Raw genomic sequence first — 14010 nt, forward strand, 5'->3', positions numbered from 1 at the left:
CAATGCTCCATATCTTTTAATGGCTGAATAATATTTCATTGTAGGGATATACCACATTTTGTTTTATCCATTCATCAGTTGATGGACATTTGGCTTGTTTCTACTTTTTGACCATTATGAATAATGCTGCTATGAACATTTGTGCACAAGTATTTGAGTACGTGTTTTCAGGTCTCTTGGAGATTACATACCATATGAATTGCTGGGTCATAGGGGTAACTATGTTTGTTTGTATGTATGTATGTATTTATTTTTGGCTGCGTTGGGTCTTCATTGCTGCACGCGGGCTTTCTCTAGTTGCAGCGAGTGGGGGCTACTGTTCCTTGCAGTGCGTAGGCTTCTCATTGCGGTGGCTTCTCTTGTTGCAGAGCATGGGCTCTAGGCACGTGGGCTCCAGTAGTTGTGGCTCACAGGCTCTAGAGCACAGGCTCAGTAGTTGTGGGCATGGGCTTAGTTGCTCCGCGGCATGTGGGATCTTCCCGGACCAGGGCTCGAACCCATGTCCCCTGCATTGGCAGGCAGATTCTTAACCATTGCACCACCAGGGAAGCTCTCTATGTTTAACTTTTTTTTTTTAATTTTTTTAATTTTTATTTTATTTTATTTTTATTTATGGCTGTGTTGGGTCTTCATTTCTGCGCGAGGGCCTTCTCCAGCTGCGGCAAGCGGGGGCCACTCTTCATCGCGGTGCGTGGGCCTCTCACTATTGCAGCCCCTCCCACTGCAGAGCACAGGCTCCAGACGCGCAGGCTCAGCAATTGTGGCCCACGGGCCCAGTCGCTCCGCGGCATGTGGGATCCTCCCAGACCAGGGCTCGAACCCGCGTCCCCTGCATCGGCAGGCAGACTCTCAACCACTGCGCCACCAGGGAAGCCCTATGTTTAACTTTTTGAGAACTGCCAGTGTTTTCCACAGCAGCTGGCACCATTTTACATTCCTACCAGCAGTGTATGAGGGCACCAATTTCTCCACATCCTCACAAACACTTTTTTAAATTCTAGCCATCCTAGTGGGTGTGAATTGGGTGTCTCAATGTAGTTTTGTATTTCCCTAATGACTGAGATATTGAGCATCTTTTCATGTGATTGTCGGCCATTCTGGAGGAACGTCTGTTCAAAAGTCCTTTGCTCATTTAAAAATTGAGTTTGCTTTCTCTTGAAATTTAAGAGTGCTTTATGTATTCCAGATACCAGGTCCTTATCAGGTATATGTGAATATTCTCTCCCATTCTGTGAGTTGTCTTTTTACTTTATTAATAGTGTCCTTGATGAACAGTTTTTAATTTTGATGAAAACCAATCTATTTTTGTGCTTTTTGTGACATACTTAAGAAACCCTGTCTAATTCTAGGTTACAAAGATGTACACCTATGTTTTCTTCTAAGAGTTTTATAATTTGTTTAGGTCTTTGATCCATATTGAATTAATTTTTGTATATGTTGTAAGAGTCCTACTTCACTTTTTTGCATGTGGTTATCTAATTGTCTCAGCCCCATTTGTTGAAAAAGAACTATTCTTTCCACATTGATCCTGGCAGTCTTGTGTCTTTTCTGGATCATGATTCAAATAAACAAAAAAAACCCCAAACAGAAGTGGAAAATACAATAACCCAAATTAAAAACTCAATGAATGGGTTAAACAGTTGAAGAGAGAAGTAGTGAATTGGAAAAGAAGTCATAATAAATTATTCAGAACTGAAGAAAGTTACTGATCCATAGATTTAAGAATCCTAAATAGAAAAAAATAAAGATATCTACACCTAGGCACATCCTCATTAATATAGATCAGACAAGATTAGCCCTAAGGTAATAATTGTTGAAGGTGTATGACAGGATTCATTCATGGAGTTCATTATACTGTTGTCTAACTTTGTCTAAAATTTGCGTGATAAAGTGTTTCAAAACAGTAAGGGTAAAATAAAGTTGTTTTGTTTCTGACACAAACTGAGTTTATCAACCAAAGAAACTGGCTCTAATTAAGTTATTGCTCTTTCATGGTCTCTGGCCCTTTTACATGTTATCGCTAGGATCAGAGAACCACAACCTCACTGGTATCATTCCAGGATGGAGGTATGGTATTAAGAATCTACATTCTCTGTTCTGAAGATAGTATAGTAATAGCCATGTTATAGACATACTTAATATTTAAGTAAATTACCAAAGGCCAGGGACCATACTCACAGAAGCGTTTCACTTCTATGAAATGGTGATGGGGCTCTAACAAAGTGGCAATCCAGACCTTCCAAGAACCCCACTTAGAAGTCAGACACTCTATTTGGACATTTTTAGGGGCAGATCACAGGCCAGTTCTGAAATTCAGGATTATCTGAATCTAATAAATTCCTGGGTTGGATGCAAAGAACAGCAACAGTGAGCTCATATCAAAGTTTGGAACCAAAAATGTTAATATGTGGATGAGGAAAGAAATCACCACTTCCCTGGTGGTCCAGTGGTTAAGACTTTGCCTTCCAATGCAGGGGGTGCGGGTTTGATACCTGGTCAGGGAGCCAAGATCCCACATGCCTCGTGGCCAAAAAACCAAAACATAAAACAGAAGCAATAATGTAGCAAATTCCATAAAGACTTTAAAAATGGTACACATCAAAAAAAAAATCTTAAAAAAAAAAAAAAATGATAGCAGAGTTCCTTTGTTCCAGAAATATTTTAATACAATTGTAGTACAGTTATGAAGTCACATTCAATCCACTGAATATATTCAAGGTATTAATAAAAATATTATACATCTTTATTAACTACCTTAACATAATTAAAGTATTTGGTTCTTATAGATGAGACTAACTGCCATATTTATTCATATTTGCATTGCTAGTCAAACAGCATATAAGTAAATCCATGGATTATGGTAGTAGGGCTTGATTCCTTTTTGATCTGAAGTCTAAGTATCAAATTTAATGTTTTCTTTTCTAAATGCCACATGAATCCTAGAAAGAACAGTCAACCAATTTAAGGCAAGATATTGAAACTTTTACACAACATTAATTTGAAAAGATAAAAGAATACTTTATCAAAGATCATACATGCCTTAACATTTAGATACCTACAGATTCTTATAAAGGCAGTAATAAAAACATCAGTGCAAGTTCTACATTGGGTTCCTCAGTAGAGAAAATAAAAGGTTCTTTGAGTAAACCATTATTTTCAAATCACAAAACACTGCAAGGGGAAAAAATTCTTTTGGTGTACGACTTAAGCATAACTATTTTTATTCAGTAAAGATAGGTATAAAACACTGTGATTATACATAAAAATTAGTGTCTTGGCTAGTTTGTTTAAACTTTTGTTTCAGATTTACTTTAATGCAAGCTTTAAAAAAATGTTTAAAAAAACATTTAAAAATTTATTGATAGTAAGTAGTGCAAAGAGGCGCCTCTGTCATTTTTTGTTTGTTTGTTTTTGGTAAGGGCTGATGATTAGCGTTCACAAAGAAATAACTTATATTTAAAATATATTTAACGTATGTGTGTTTTTTTAATGACCAAAGAAGGCACATAATGAGTTAAATTAAGAGAAAGATTACCACTTGTTTTGAACTCTGGTTAACTATACAGAGTGTGTGATATACATTTTTGGATAAAAAATCCATATTTCTTGTAATTGAAAAGTGACATCACATTTTCTAGCTCTACTATTTGTATAAAAGACACTGCTATAACAGATTGCAAACAGGCAGTATACACTGAGTCCAAGTAACAGTGACCTTTTACCAAGACAGTACTTTTTTTTCTTTTTTTTTTTTACAGTGGCTAAGTGACAATTCATGGAATGGAATTAGGTCTTAAAAACAAGTGAAAATATCTAGTACTTCTTCACATTTGCAAAGCTACTTACACACTTTAAGGAAATGTTAACTGTATGTGGAAAAAGCAAATAAACAGCGGTGTTCTGATCTGCCTTTTAATTAACTTATTAAATAGACAACACATTTTAATATAAAAAAAAAGACATTCATATATCATACGGGGTTTCCTACAAGTGGACCATTAGTGTTAGGCACCAAAAATTTCAAGTTTTTTTTTTAACCTGTCCCACTGATACATTCTCAACTCTTCTTTGTCTGCTCTGCAGGTATCACCATTTACATTAAACATTTGCACAGTTTATAAAAATTCTGTTCTGGGCAACTGAATCGGAGATTGTCCTTCCTTTCTTGGTATTTTTCATTCAATGTTTTGTGAGTTATCTCACAGCAACTAGATTGCTACAGTCTCTTACCACTTAAAAGTGAATTCCTATTCTAGCCATGAGAATTAATATTATATATACCTATTTATCCAAACTAAACACAAAATTATGTGTGAAGTTGAATAACTAATAAAAGTGAACCCTGTTCTTAATGGTTACTATAGAATGATTTCAATCGTGTCCCTTATGATTCTAAATCTCATTATATTAAGGAAAGTAATTCATGCAAATGTAAAATGTTTACAAAGGTAAGTAAGACAGTGTACGAGACAAACTGTGCCATAAAGGTCTACATTAAAATTTACTCTGTACCCTAGAGTTCTTGTCCTGGGCCTCTTGTGAAGAGTCTGCCCTACTCGTGGAGTTCTTCTACCGAACAGGAATGGACACTTGAGGGAATATTTTCTCTCGTTTAATGAGGGAGTGGAGTATAGATATATGGAGGTAAAATTACCAAACTTCAGTTCACCCTCCTGGGAATAAATGTAGGATTATAATGGAATGATGGAATATAGTGTACATCTACGTTGATGAATCTCATTCAGTTAGTGGGCAACAAAAACATAAAACAAATGGCTGATGTTTAAATAACTAATAAGTCACACATCTGAAGTACAGAAAATGATCTATCTGTGGGAAAAGCATTAGTAAATTTACATAATTTCTTGTCTTTAGTAAAAAGGGAGTGAAAACTACTTACTATTAAGTCAGGAAAAAACTCAGAATGAAGTGCCAGAGAAGCATATGAAGTTAAGGCACCATTATTTACAACTTCAGTGATTGGCACTTATTCTGAAAAAGGTTTTAAAGACATGAATAATAAAAAGCAATGTTATTTTCCCCTACTTCTATAAACTACGTAGTAGTTCTTAACATAACTATTTATTATTTGTGCTTTGCTTTTCAGCCCTGTGAATAGCAGCTGCATTTTATGGTAACATCCTGCACCTTTCCTCTCCTTTGGTGTTTGTGAACATACACAGTGGTAAAGGCTGTAAAAGGTGCAAAACAGGAAAACAAACATGCTATGTCTGTGTAAGAAACAATGCAAAATAGATGGTTGAACTGACAATACTATCAGACCACACGAAAGCTATTACTCTGAATTACTCAAGAAAGGATTAACTCCTTCACCAACTCAAAGTCTTTTTCAGGACTTATTATATATTAAGTTTAGGATTTACAGCATTCTATACAATGACTTTAAAACAGCAATGGAGTCAACAAATTCATAAAAGTTAAGTAACTGTTGGTCCAACAGATGTGTTGAAATGCAGCAAGTACATTTACTTTATAATTTCTGTCCAGTATAAAAATATTATACAAAGTTCACGTGTGTCTGCACACGTTTATAACTATTCTTGCTTCCAAAGCTCAGAAATTCACTAGCTTACAAATAGGTTGCTGCAGTCAGCTGATACCACTTAACTGTCTCTTTGCTCAAGTTGAAATCTTTCAAAGGCAGGGTTATTCCACCCAAGAAAAAATTCTCCCGCAGAGATTCTGCACTGAGTACACTTAGCTGAAGTTCTCTCTGTCTTAGGGTTTCTTTGCTATATCCACTGTACACAAGCTATAGCAAAGGCAAAAAGAAACAGCAGATTACAAATTATTTATTTGTCTGGTTTCTAGGATTATTTTACGTAAAAACATAAGTGAGATTATTAGTCAAAGAGTGACTACAACTAATGACATTGATTATGACCTATCTGGTAGAATATGTCTCATACTTTAGATGCACATTTTGTATTTCAGGAGTCTTGGATTGTATTATCATTCCTCTGAGTGTCTGACAGGAATGCACAAAGCAGAAAATTATTATTAGCTAAAAACTAAAAACATGGTTTTTCTGAAATGGAGGTATGGGGAAGGGAAATTACATGGTAGCCTGCCTTAAGATAATTAATAGATCACCTTTAAAAGAGAAATGGAAGGAAGAGAATGGAAGAAAAAGAGAGTAGAAGGAAGCAAGTTGGGATAGTGTAATTGTAACTATTTTACAAAAAGTGAGGGATTAAAATTTCCTTTTGTTGTCTTTATTCTGTTGGATTTTATATACCATGAAGTGATAATTTCTGATTATCCATAATTCAGTGCAAAATCACCAACTACAAATGTAGTTTATAGCAAATCTGGAGTGTTGTAAGGTTATTCTCTTTCAAACACCGCATGCAACACATTTTTTTTCTTTTCAAGAAAGCCTCACCATAACTTCTGAGCAACATCTCCTTAATCTAGTTCTCACTGTTTGACTAAAAGAACTAAAAAAGTGACCACATTTCAGTTTCTTGAAAGTATAACACTAGAAGAAAAGCCAATACTACTTTTTGAGAATAATACCAATTGGTCATCTCCAAACATTTTATATGCTTTTAAAAAGGGCTGAAAGGGTGTTCTGTGGTTTTAATAAATTTATAACCTTGATGAAACTTCAGAATTATTTGCTTCCAAATCTCTATCCAGACATTTTTGTGTGGATATAATGTTAATGTACACAAATAACGTGGTTATTATCCCAAACCAGTAGTTGACTAAGGGTTAGCGCATTTTAATAGATTAGTAAATTCATAAGCTGACCATGAGGGGCTCAGCAAAGTCACAGTTCTGCTCCCCACTGTCCAGCTGATGTTTCGCTTACTGCTTTCAGTTCAGGTCACTCTATTTTACGAGGGCTGTTGACAGACTAAGACAAATTAGAAGGAGGATGATTTTGAAACTACCTCCTATCAAACCAAGGTAAAGGTCCTGAAGATGTTTCAACAGAATAAAGAGGAAGGGCATTTGAACTTCAGTTATCTCAAGGGCTGCCATGTAGAAGGAAGAACAGAGCATTTCTGTGTGGTTCCAAGAGGTACAACTGAGACATACAGGTGCAAACTAGAGGGAGTGAAGATTTCAGCTCAGTAAAGAAAATGATCTAAGAGTTGGAGATGCCCAAAGCAAACTGGATGGCCTGGAAGTATTCAGCACAGATTAGACATCCACTTTTTGAAAGGGTTTAAGCACTAGAAGGGTAGTTGAATAATGGCCCCTAAGATCTTTTTAAAGCCTAAGGATCTGTGATCAAAGGTTCAATTCTGCATCATTTTGTTAAATACCATTGGACTGCTAGTGGTTTGCCTTACTAGTACAATAAATAGTTCAGCTACTGATAGCTAAAAAATTTTAAGTGTTTAAAATTAAAAATCTCAAAACAACAAATCCAGGAAATTTTTAGAAATGATTTTAACTTACCATTTCATTGAATGTCGGATTCCTAGTTTTTCGTGAAATTTTGGTTTTACGTTTGGATGTTTTGTGGGTATCTGGAAGTAGGTAAGTCTTGACATATGGATTTGGGTCAGCCCCATCTTCAGTAACCTATAAAGAAAAGCATTCCCTTAACAGTAATGTTTCCTACCAAGGTATAGGTTTCCTCTACAATCATCATTATTTGTAATCACTCACAAGATCTTTGATGTGCATCACCATGATGAAAAGAGTGCCATTTCGGTAAGAGACAGATAATTTCACTGCTCCTCCTATTTGGCCTGGAGTAGGACTGAAGGAACCTGCATCTGAAAATATAAATATGTTCATCTTTATTTTATGTTGCTTGCAGTGGTTCAAGCTGCAACAAAAGTTTTTGCTCTAATTCCAGGACCATCACATGTTGGAGAAATAAAGGTAAGAACCTGGTAGGCCATTGATACACACTTCTTTAGTAATCACACACCATTAGGAAAATTATGTTTATCCAGAAATCGACTGGCTTAGAAAGAATAACCTCCTCTCATTCTCACTGTTTACAGATAGTAACCCCACTGTCACTCTACCACATCCATCGAGAAGTTACAGACTTGCAGGTCATGGGAAGTCATGAATTATCAATAAAGAGAAAAATATTCTCACCGGCAGACCTAGCTACTCCTTCAGCTTTCTCATCACGAAGTAAAGGGTGGAAAAAGGTACAAACAAGATCACACTAAGGTGGAAGAGGAAAAAAAAGACTCATTAATTTAAATATTATGCAGCACAGAAAAAAGTATGTTATTATTTTTCAGTTAGGATAGTCACCTCTGCTACATCTGTTGAAGCACTCATCAAACTCTGTAAATAACTGTTTAACTCAATTTTTCTTTTGGCTGCTACATCTTTTATGTGTGTTCTCCCTAGAACCATCCTATTAGGAAAGCTACAAAAGAAAAACAAAAAGGAGTGGAATTTAAATTATTTCATCTGGGAGTATTTATAGAATCAAGTATAATATTTAGAAATATTCTTTTATACACTTAAATACAAAGTGGAATCTTAATTCACTATAAAGTAATTTTTGGATTTCTTTTCCAAGTACTAGAGATGAAACAGTTCAAGTATATATTATCCTTTTATGACCTTGGTACAAAACGTACATTGCTTTGCTAATATGCATATTTATTACTTATTTCCTACTTATTTCTACTCAAGATTAATCATTCACAAATTTGCAGATCTTATCCTCCAAAATAATCATTATTCAATCAGCCATAGCTATTATTGATACCAGTAAAATCCACAAATGCCATAGGGCTCAAATCAAGTTCATCTTGCTTATAACTCTGCTTATTTTGGTGGCAGTGGAAAAATGAGACTGCACATGGAAATAAACTCTGATACCCACTTTGCTGCCTCCTTATTTTCAAAATCTAATCTTGAGAAGAATGGGAGCAATTCAACACAGGACATCTACTGGTCATTAGCTACCTTAAAAATTGAAGGTTTCCAAAGGGTATCAAATACAAAACTAAACACTAACATTTTGATTAGTGATCAGTGCCTCAGTTTATTGTTTTTCAGAGGAGCTCAATATGGCCGTAATAGATTATTCCTGCAGTGATTTAGAAAGCTAGAAAATCCCATATTTTAAGATCTTAATCATTCATTCAAGAAAAACTTAGTTCCTTGTTTATGTCTAGTACTGTGTCAGGCTCTTGTTATACAAAGGAAAATTAGCTGCACATGGTCCATAGTACAGTATCTTACACTAACTTAACACAAAGCTTTTGACCTATACTTGGTAATAAAGAAATTGTTTCCTATAAAACAAGATTAATGTACAAGGATGAGAACATACCCTGGTAACTTCCAAAGTGGAAAAATAATACTGAGCTTATTGTGAAGTTCCTGAAACTCGTCAAATGTCCGGAACACAAATGATGGCTCAAGCTGTCCTTCCCTCAAAATTCGGACTACGTAAATCTGAAAAGAAATCACACCCTTAACACATTAGATTTACAATATAACCTTTCTTGATAGAAAATTTTCAGCTTGACCATTATATGTACCAAGTGCTTTTCACTTTGCAATATATATGTCACCAATAGGAAACAGCAAATATAAAAGTCAAGGTATTTATAGCATATCTAACTACATTCTAAGAGTAACCTTAACTATTGTCTAAATAAATAAGAACTGGAATGTGAAAGTCATTCTATTTCTAGGGTTAAATATAAACGTCCTTCCAAATTTATAAGTGTAGTGCATTTTCAGTGAAAATATTAGCAAGTTAATTCATTTAGGAGAGCAAATGAGAAGGCAAAACTTAGGGTGACTGGGAGATGGGGGAAAACCTGTCTTACTGGATATTTAAACTATCAATATAAAGTACTTTAAAGAGTAAAATGCTGGTGCACAGAGAGTCAGATATATCTGCAGAAGACCAGAAATAAATTCAGGGATATAAACTTACTATATTTAAAGGTGGCATTATAAATCATCGGGGGGAAAGAATGGACTATTCAGTTAAATCGTATCCTAAAATACCCAGTAAACATATAAAAATTTACTAAGAATAGGTAAAAATCAAAATAGTGAAGTCACTTTTAAAATCTATCAATTTGTCAAAAATTTAAAGGCTGACGGTGCTATAAAGTTATCCAACAAAAATATTAGCACAAAAATAACAGCAAAAAAGATGATAATGCTATACTATTGGGGGGGGGAAGCACACTAAAGATCCTGTTTTTATTCAAAAAACCCAACTTTATGTGCATGTTTTATAATCATCCCTGGAGAGTGGAATGAGAACTTAGATTTTTACTTTACATGCTTCTATATTGGTTGAGTTTGTTACACTGAGCAAGGTTTACCTTTGAAATTAAAAACAAATTGAAGATAAGGAAGGAGAAAAGCAAAATAGCACCACCCTTTCAGTCTCGTCTCTGAAAAGAAGAGTATCATTTGTCCTTCATGATTCTGGAGCAAATTTACCAAGAAATAAACACCAAAAAACAATTAGGGATGCTCCAAGTATACTTACTAATTTTTGGACCATCCATGGAAGAAAGAAGTATGAAAAGAACAAATGCTTGAACTTTAGCAGAGTCAGTGAAGGAAGTAGGAAAGGACAAAAATAATGCACGCATGAGTCTCTACAGATACAGAACCAAACTTACGTAATGTTTATCTGGGTTGTACTTCTTATGGTAAGTGAAAACAGAGACTTCTTTGATTCGACCATCTTGTCTAAAGGAGTATGTTTTGGGTGAAAATGAAAGGATGGGCTCATCATTGGAAGGAAGACCAGAAAAACGCAACTGAGCAAGGTTGTGAATGAAGAAGTTAAACTTTGTGGCAATGCTTCCCAAACTTGATTCAATCAGCCTACGAGATAATCAGACAATGTGTTAACATTAAAGTTCATAACATTCGCAATTATTTTAACAATAAAAGATGAAAAACACTTTTATTCATTTAAAAATATTGAGTAGATTCTCACTTTGTCAAGGAGTGAGAATCAAAAAGAGTCAAAAAATAAAGGTCAGGGAACCTCACACAAAGGTTTTTGCCTTGCTATGGGACTGAATGTTTGTGTCCCCCAAAATTCAAGTGTTAAAGCCCCAACCCCACAGGGCCTTTATGGAGTTAGTGTCCTTATAAGAATGACTTTCTTCCTCCTTTTTCTTCTCCTCCCTCCTTCATCTTCAAGCTTGAACCCTCACCAGGAAGCAAATAGGCTGGCACCTTGATCTTGGACTTCCCAGCCTCCAGAGCGATGAGAAGACTAATTTCCTTTGTTTAAGCCACCTTGTTTATGGTGTATTGTTATGGCAGGTCAAGCCGACTAATACTTACATGCCTGCTTTATAGTTTTGCCCAGGGGAGCCAACAAATCTCGAAAAACAAAACAAAACCCATCAATACCTAAATTATCAGGATTAGTTTGGAAGGCTATATAAAAGTCAGCTTCCTTCAATTCAATTCAGCCCAGACTCTTGAGACTAGGGAAGTCCAGTCCAGTGTTTTCTACCTCTTCTCCACTGAGAGGAAGAAGGCAAGAGAAAAAGGAAAGAAAAGAATATGAGCTCATGTGCTCCTCCCTGCTGTGGCATTTAATGAGGTGGTACCACTAGTCCGTGACCAACCTGGTCACCAGACCTTTAGAACATATTTGCCAGGAAGATCTGCTTCTAAAGTAATAATCACAAGTTCAAATGCCACTCATTGGTACATGTGTTTCAAGTACTACATCATATAACAACAATTTACTACAGCAGTGTCCCAGAGTTCACTGTTTTAAGCACTTATGGTATCCATGAAAATTGTTATGGCAGAATCCTGAAAAATACATTAGTAGAGATATCATTTTAGAAAAAAACCTTGTATGTGATACTGTAGAAAATATGTTTTGCAGAAATGATTCATAAATGGGATGCTTAGAATTGAAATCATATACTAAATAAAACTTGAGATCATATTTTGAGAGAAGTAAATTTTTTTTTTTTTGGCCACGCCGCACGGCTTGCTGGATTTTAGTTCCCCAACCAGGGATTGAACCCAGGCCACCGTGGTGAAAGCGCCGAGTCCTAACCACTGGACTTCCAGGGAATTCCTGAAATAAATGTATTTTTTAAAGTGCTATTGCCGATGCTTCACATTTATTCAGTAAATAAACTTTTGATAAACCTATTTGCTAGTACTGTGAATCACAGTTTTTTCCTATAAATCAGAATTTTGATATATAGCATTTGTTTAAACTAAGGAAAACAAATCAAGGTTAAACAGTGTGTGCCTTCTCTAATATACTTAAATATACCTTACCTAGTAAAGAAAATTGTAGCTTCTGCATCTGTAGTTTGGGGTTGAAGTGCATCTCTAACATATTTCAAATCTTGAATACTTGTAAGTTCTGGTAACCCTGAAGGAATCATCTTTAGAAAGGATAAAAGGTTTGTGAGTTAAATTTTTTAAAAGTCTGTTCCTCACCCCTCTCTAAAAGCTGGCCAAGTAATCAGAAATAAAGCAAACAAACCAAAACAATCACAGTTTTGAAGAGTTTGTTAGTGTTTTAGGGACTAAGTGATTCTCTCATAAATAAGAAAAATCTTGGCCAAGGAGAGCAATTGTTGCAAGTCATAGCCAGTTTATGGAATAAACGCTATGAAATCCAGGTCTTTTGTGTAGTCCTCTGTTTCTACATCAATTTCAGTCACAATAATCATAGGGGTTTTTTTTGGTTTGTTTTTTACTTAATATACAACCAGAAAAGCACCGAAATCTTAAAAGCACAGCTTAATGAATGTCCAAAATTTGAACACATCCAGATTAAGACATAAAACATTTACCAGCATCCCAGATGATACTCTCAGGGTCCCTTCCAGTTACTATTACTGCTTATCCCCAGGGTACCCACTCTAGTGACTTATTTTTTTATTTTATATAAATGGTGCCTGGCATATTTCACATGGCAGCAATTTTAAAATATTTTGGTAATAATATGACACTTGAAACTACAATATTTCGGTAATAATATGACACTTGAAACTACAATAAATTATATATATAGTCCAAAAATCACAAAATATCTATTTTTAGATACTGAAACACAGAAGCATTAATATAAAATTAAATGCTTGTGAAGAACAGAGTTACCAGTGAAAGAAGGTTAAGAAAGAGGTTTGTTTGCTTTCTTATCAAGTTGTAGGCTTGACAGCAGAGGTCCACAAACAACTGGAAACGAATGGTGGGCTTTTCACCCCCATTAATGACATACGCCATATCAGAGGTCAGCACAAAAGGAGCCCGATCCCTATTTAAAAAGAAAGTACATACAAAATATTATTTACAGAAGATATTCAAATAAGTGCTATTGCTATTACATGGCTATTGAACTAAAGCTATCTGAGCCATAGCAGTCTCTAAGTGGGTAACTTAGTAACAGGCAGTTCTGAATTTGCATAATTCTTAAAAATTCACATTTCCCCAGGAAAGCCATCATATAATCCCATTATTTAGGTAGAATTTATATATGATATTTCCAAGGTGATATTTATCAATCCACCCACAGCCAAAAAGAGATCAAATATTAGTTACAAACAAATGTAGAGAAAAAATTTGTACTCGTTGCCATTATATAAATGGGAACATTTCTAATAGGTACCACTAACTAGATAAAATAAAATACACCTTAACTCATTTCAAAGGTTACACACACATACTCATTCTTTCTGCTACATGGTAAAGTCATCTTTTAGAGCCTTTTTCAACCCTAGTTACACTCAAAGGGAGCTACAAGGCAAAGAACAGCAAGAAAAAAAGCAAAGTTTGGGGCATTAACTTGGTTTTTTTTGAAGTTGATTTTTTAAAATTGTAGTTGATATACAATATTATATGTTTCATGTATAATACAGTGATTCACAATTTTTAAAGATTATACTCCATTTATAGTTATAAAACTGGCTATATTCCCTGTGTTGTATATCCTTGTAGCTTATTTTATATGTAATAGTTGGGGACATTAACTTGTGAACTAGGAAGTGCCTCTATTTTCTTTAGCAATAATAACAATATTAG

The 14010-nt window shown here is 35.0% G+C and overlaps 1 protein-coding gene across 9 annotated transcripts in view; it reads right to left on the reverse strand.

Moving 5' to 3' along the window:
• Positions 1 to 2644: 2644 nt before the first annotated feature.
• PIK3C2A (phosphatidylinositol-4-phosphate 3-kinase catalytic subunit type 2 alpha) overlaps positions 2645 to 14010 on the reverse strand; it is a 102831-nt gene continuing 91465 nt past the window's right edge. For 5 of the 9 annotated variants that reach the window (XM_082476506.1, XM_082476501.1, XM_082476502.1 and 2 more), the window contains 9 exons: positions 13090 to 13246; positions 12259 to 12368; positions 10614 to 10821; positions 9293 to 9417; positions 8257 to 8374; positions 8092 to 8164; positions 7648 to 7757; positions 7435 to 7560; positions 2645 to 5773 (listed from right to left, as the gene is read on the reverse strand). In XM_082476506.1, coding sequence (XP_082332632.1) covers positions 5591 to 5773; positions 7435 to 7560; positions 7648 to 7757; positions 8092 to 8164; positions 8257 to 8374; positions 9293 to 9417; positions 10614 to 10821; positions 12259 to 12368; positions 13090 to 13246 — 1210 coding nt within the window. In that variant the 3' untranslated portion in view covers positions 2645 to 5590. The other 4 variants (XR_014267912.1, XM_082476505.1, XM_082476504.1 and 1 more) reach the window with 4 other exon arrangements.

The sequence above is a fragment of the Balaenoptera physalus genome (assembly GCF_965194825.1).
Source record: "Balaenoptera physalus genome assembly, chromosome: 10".
NCBI classification, from domain to species: domain Eukaryota; kingdom Metazoa; phylum Chordata; class Mammalia; order Artiodactyla; family Balaenopteridae; genus Balaenoptera; species Balaenoptera physalus.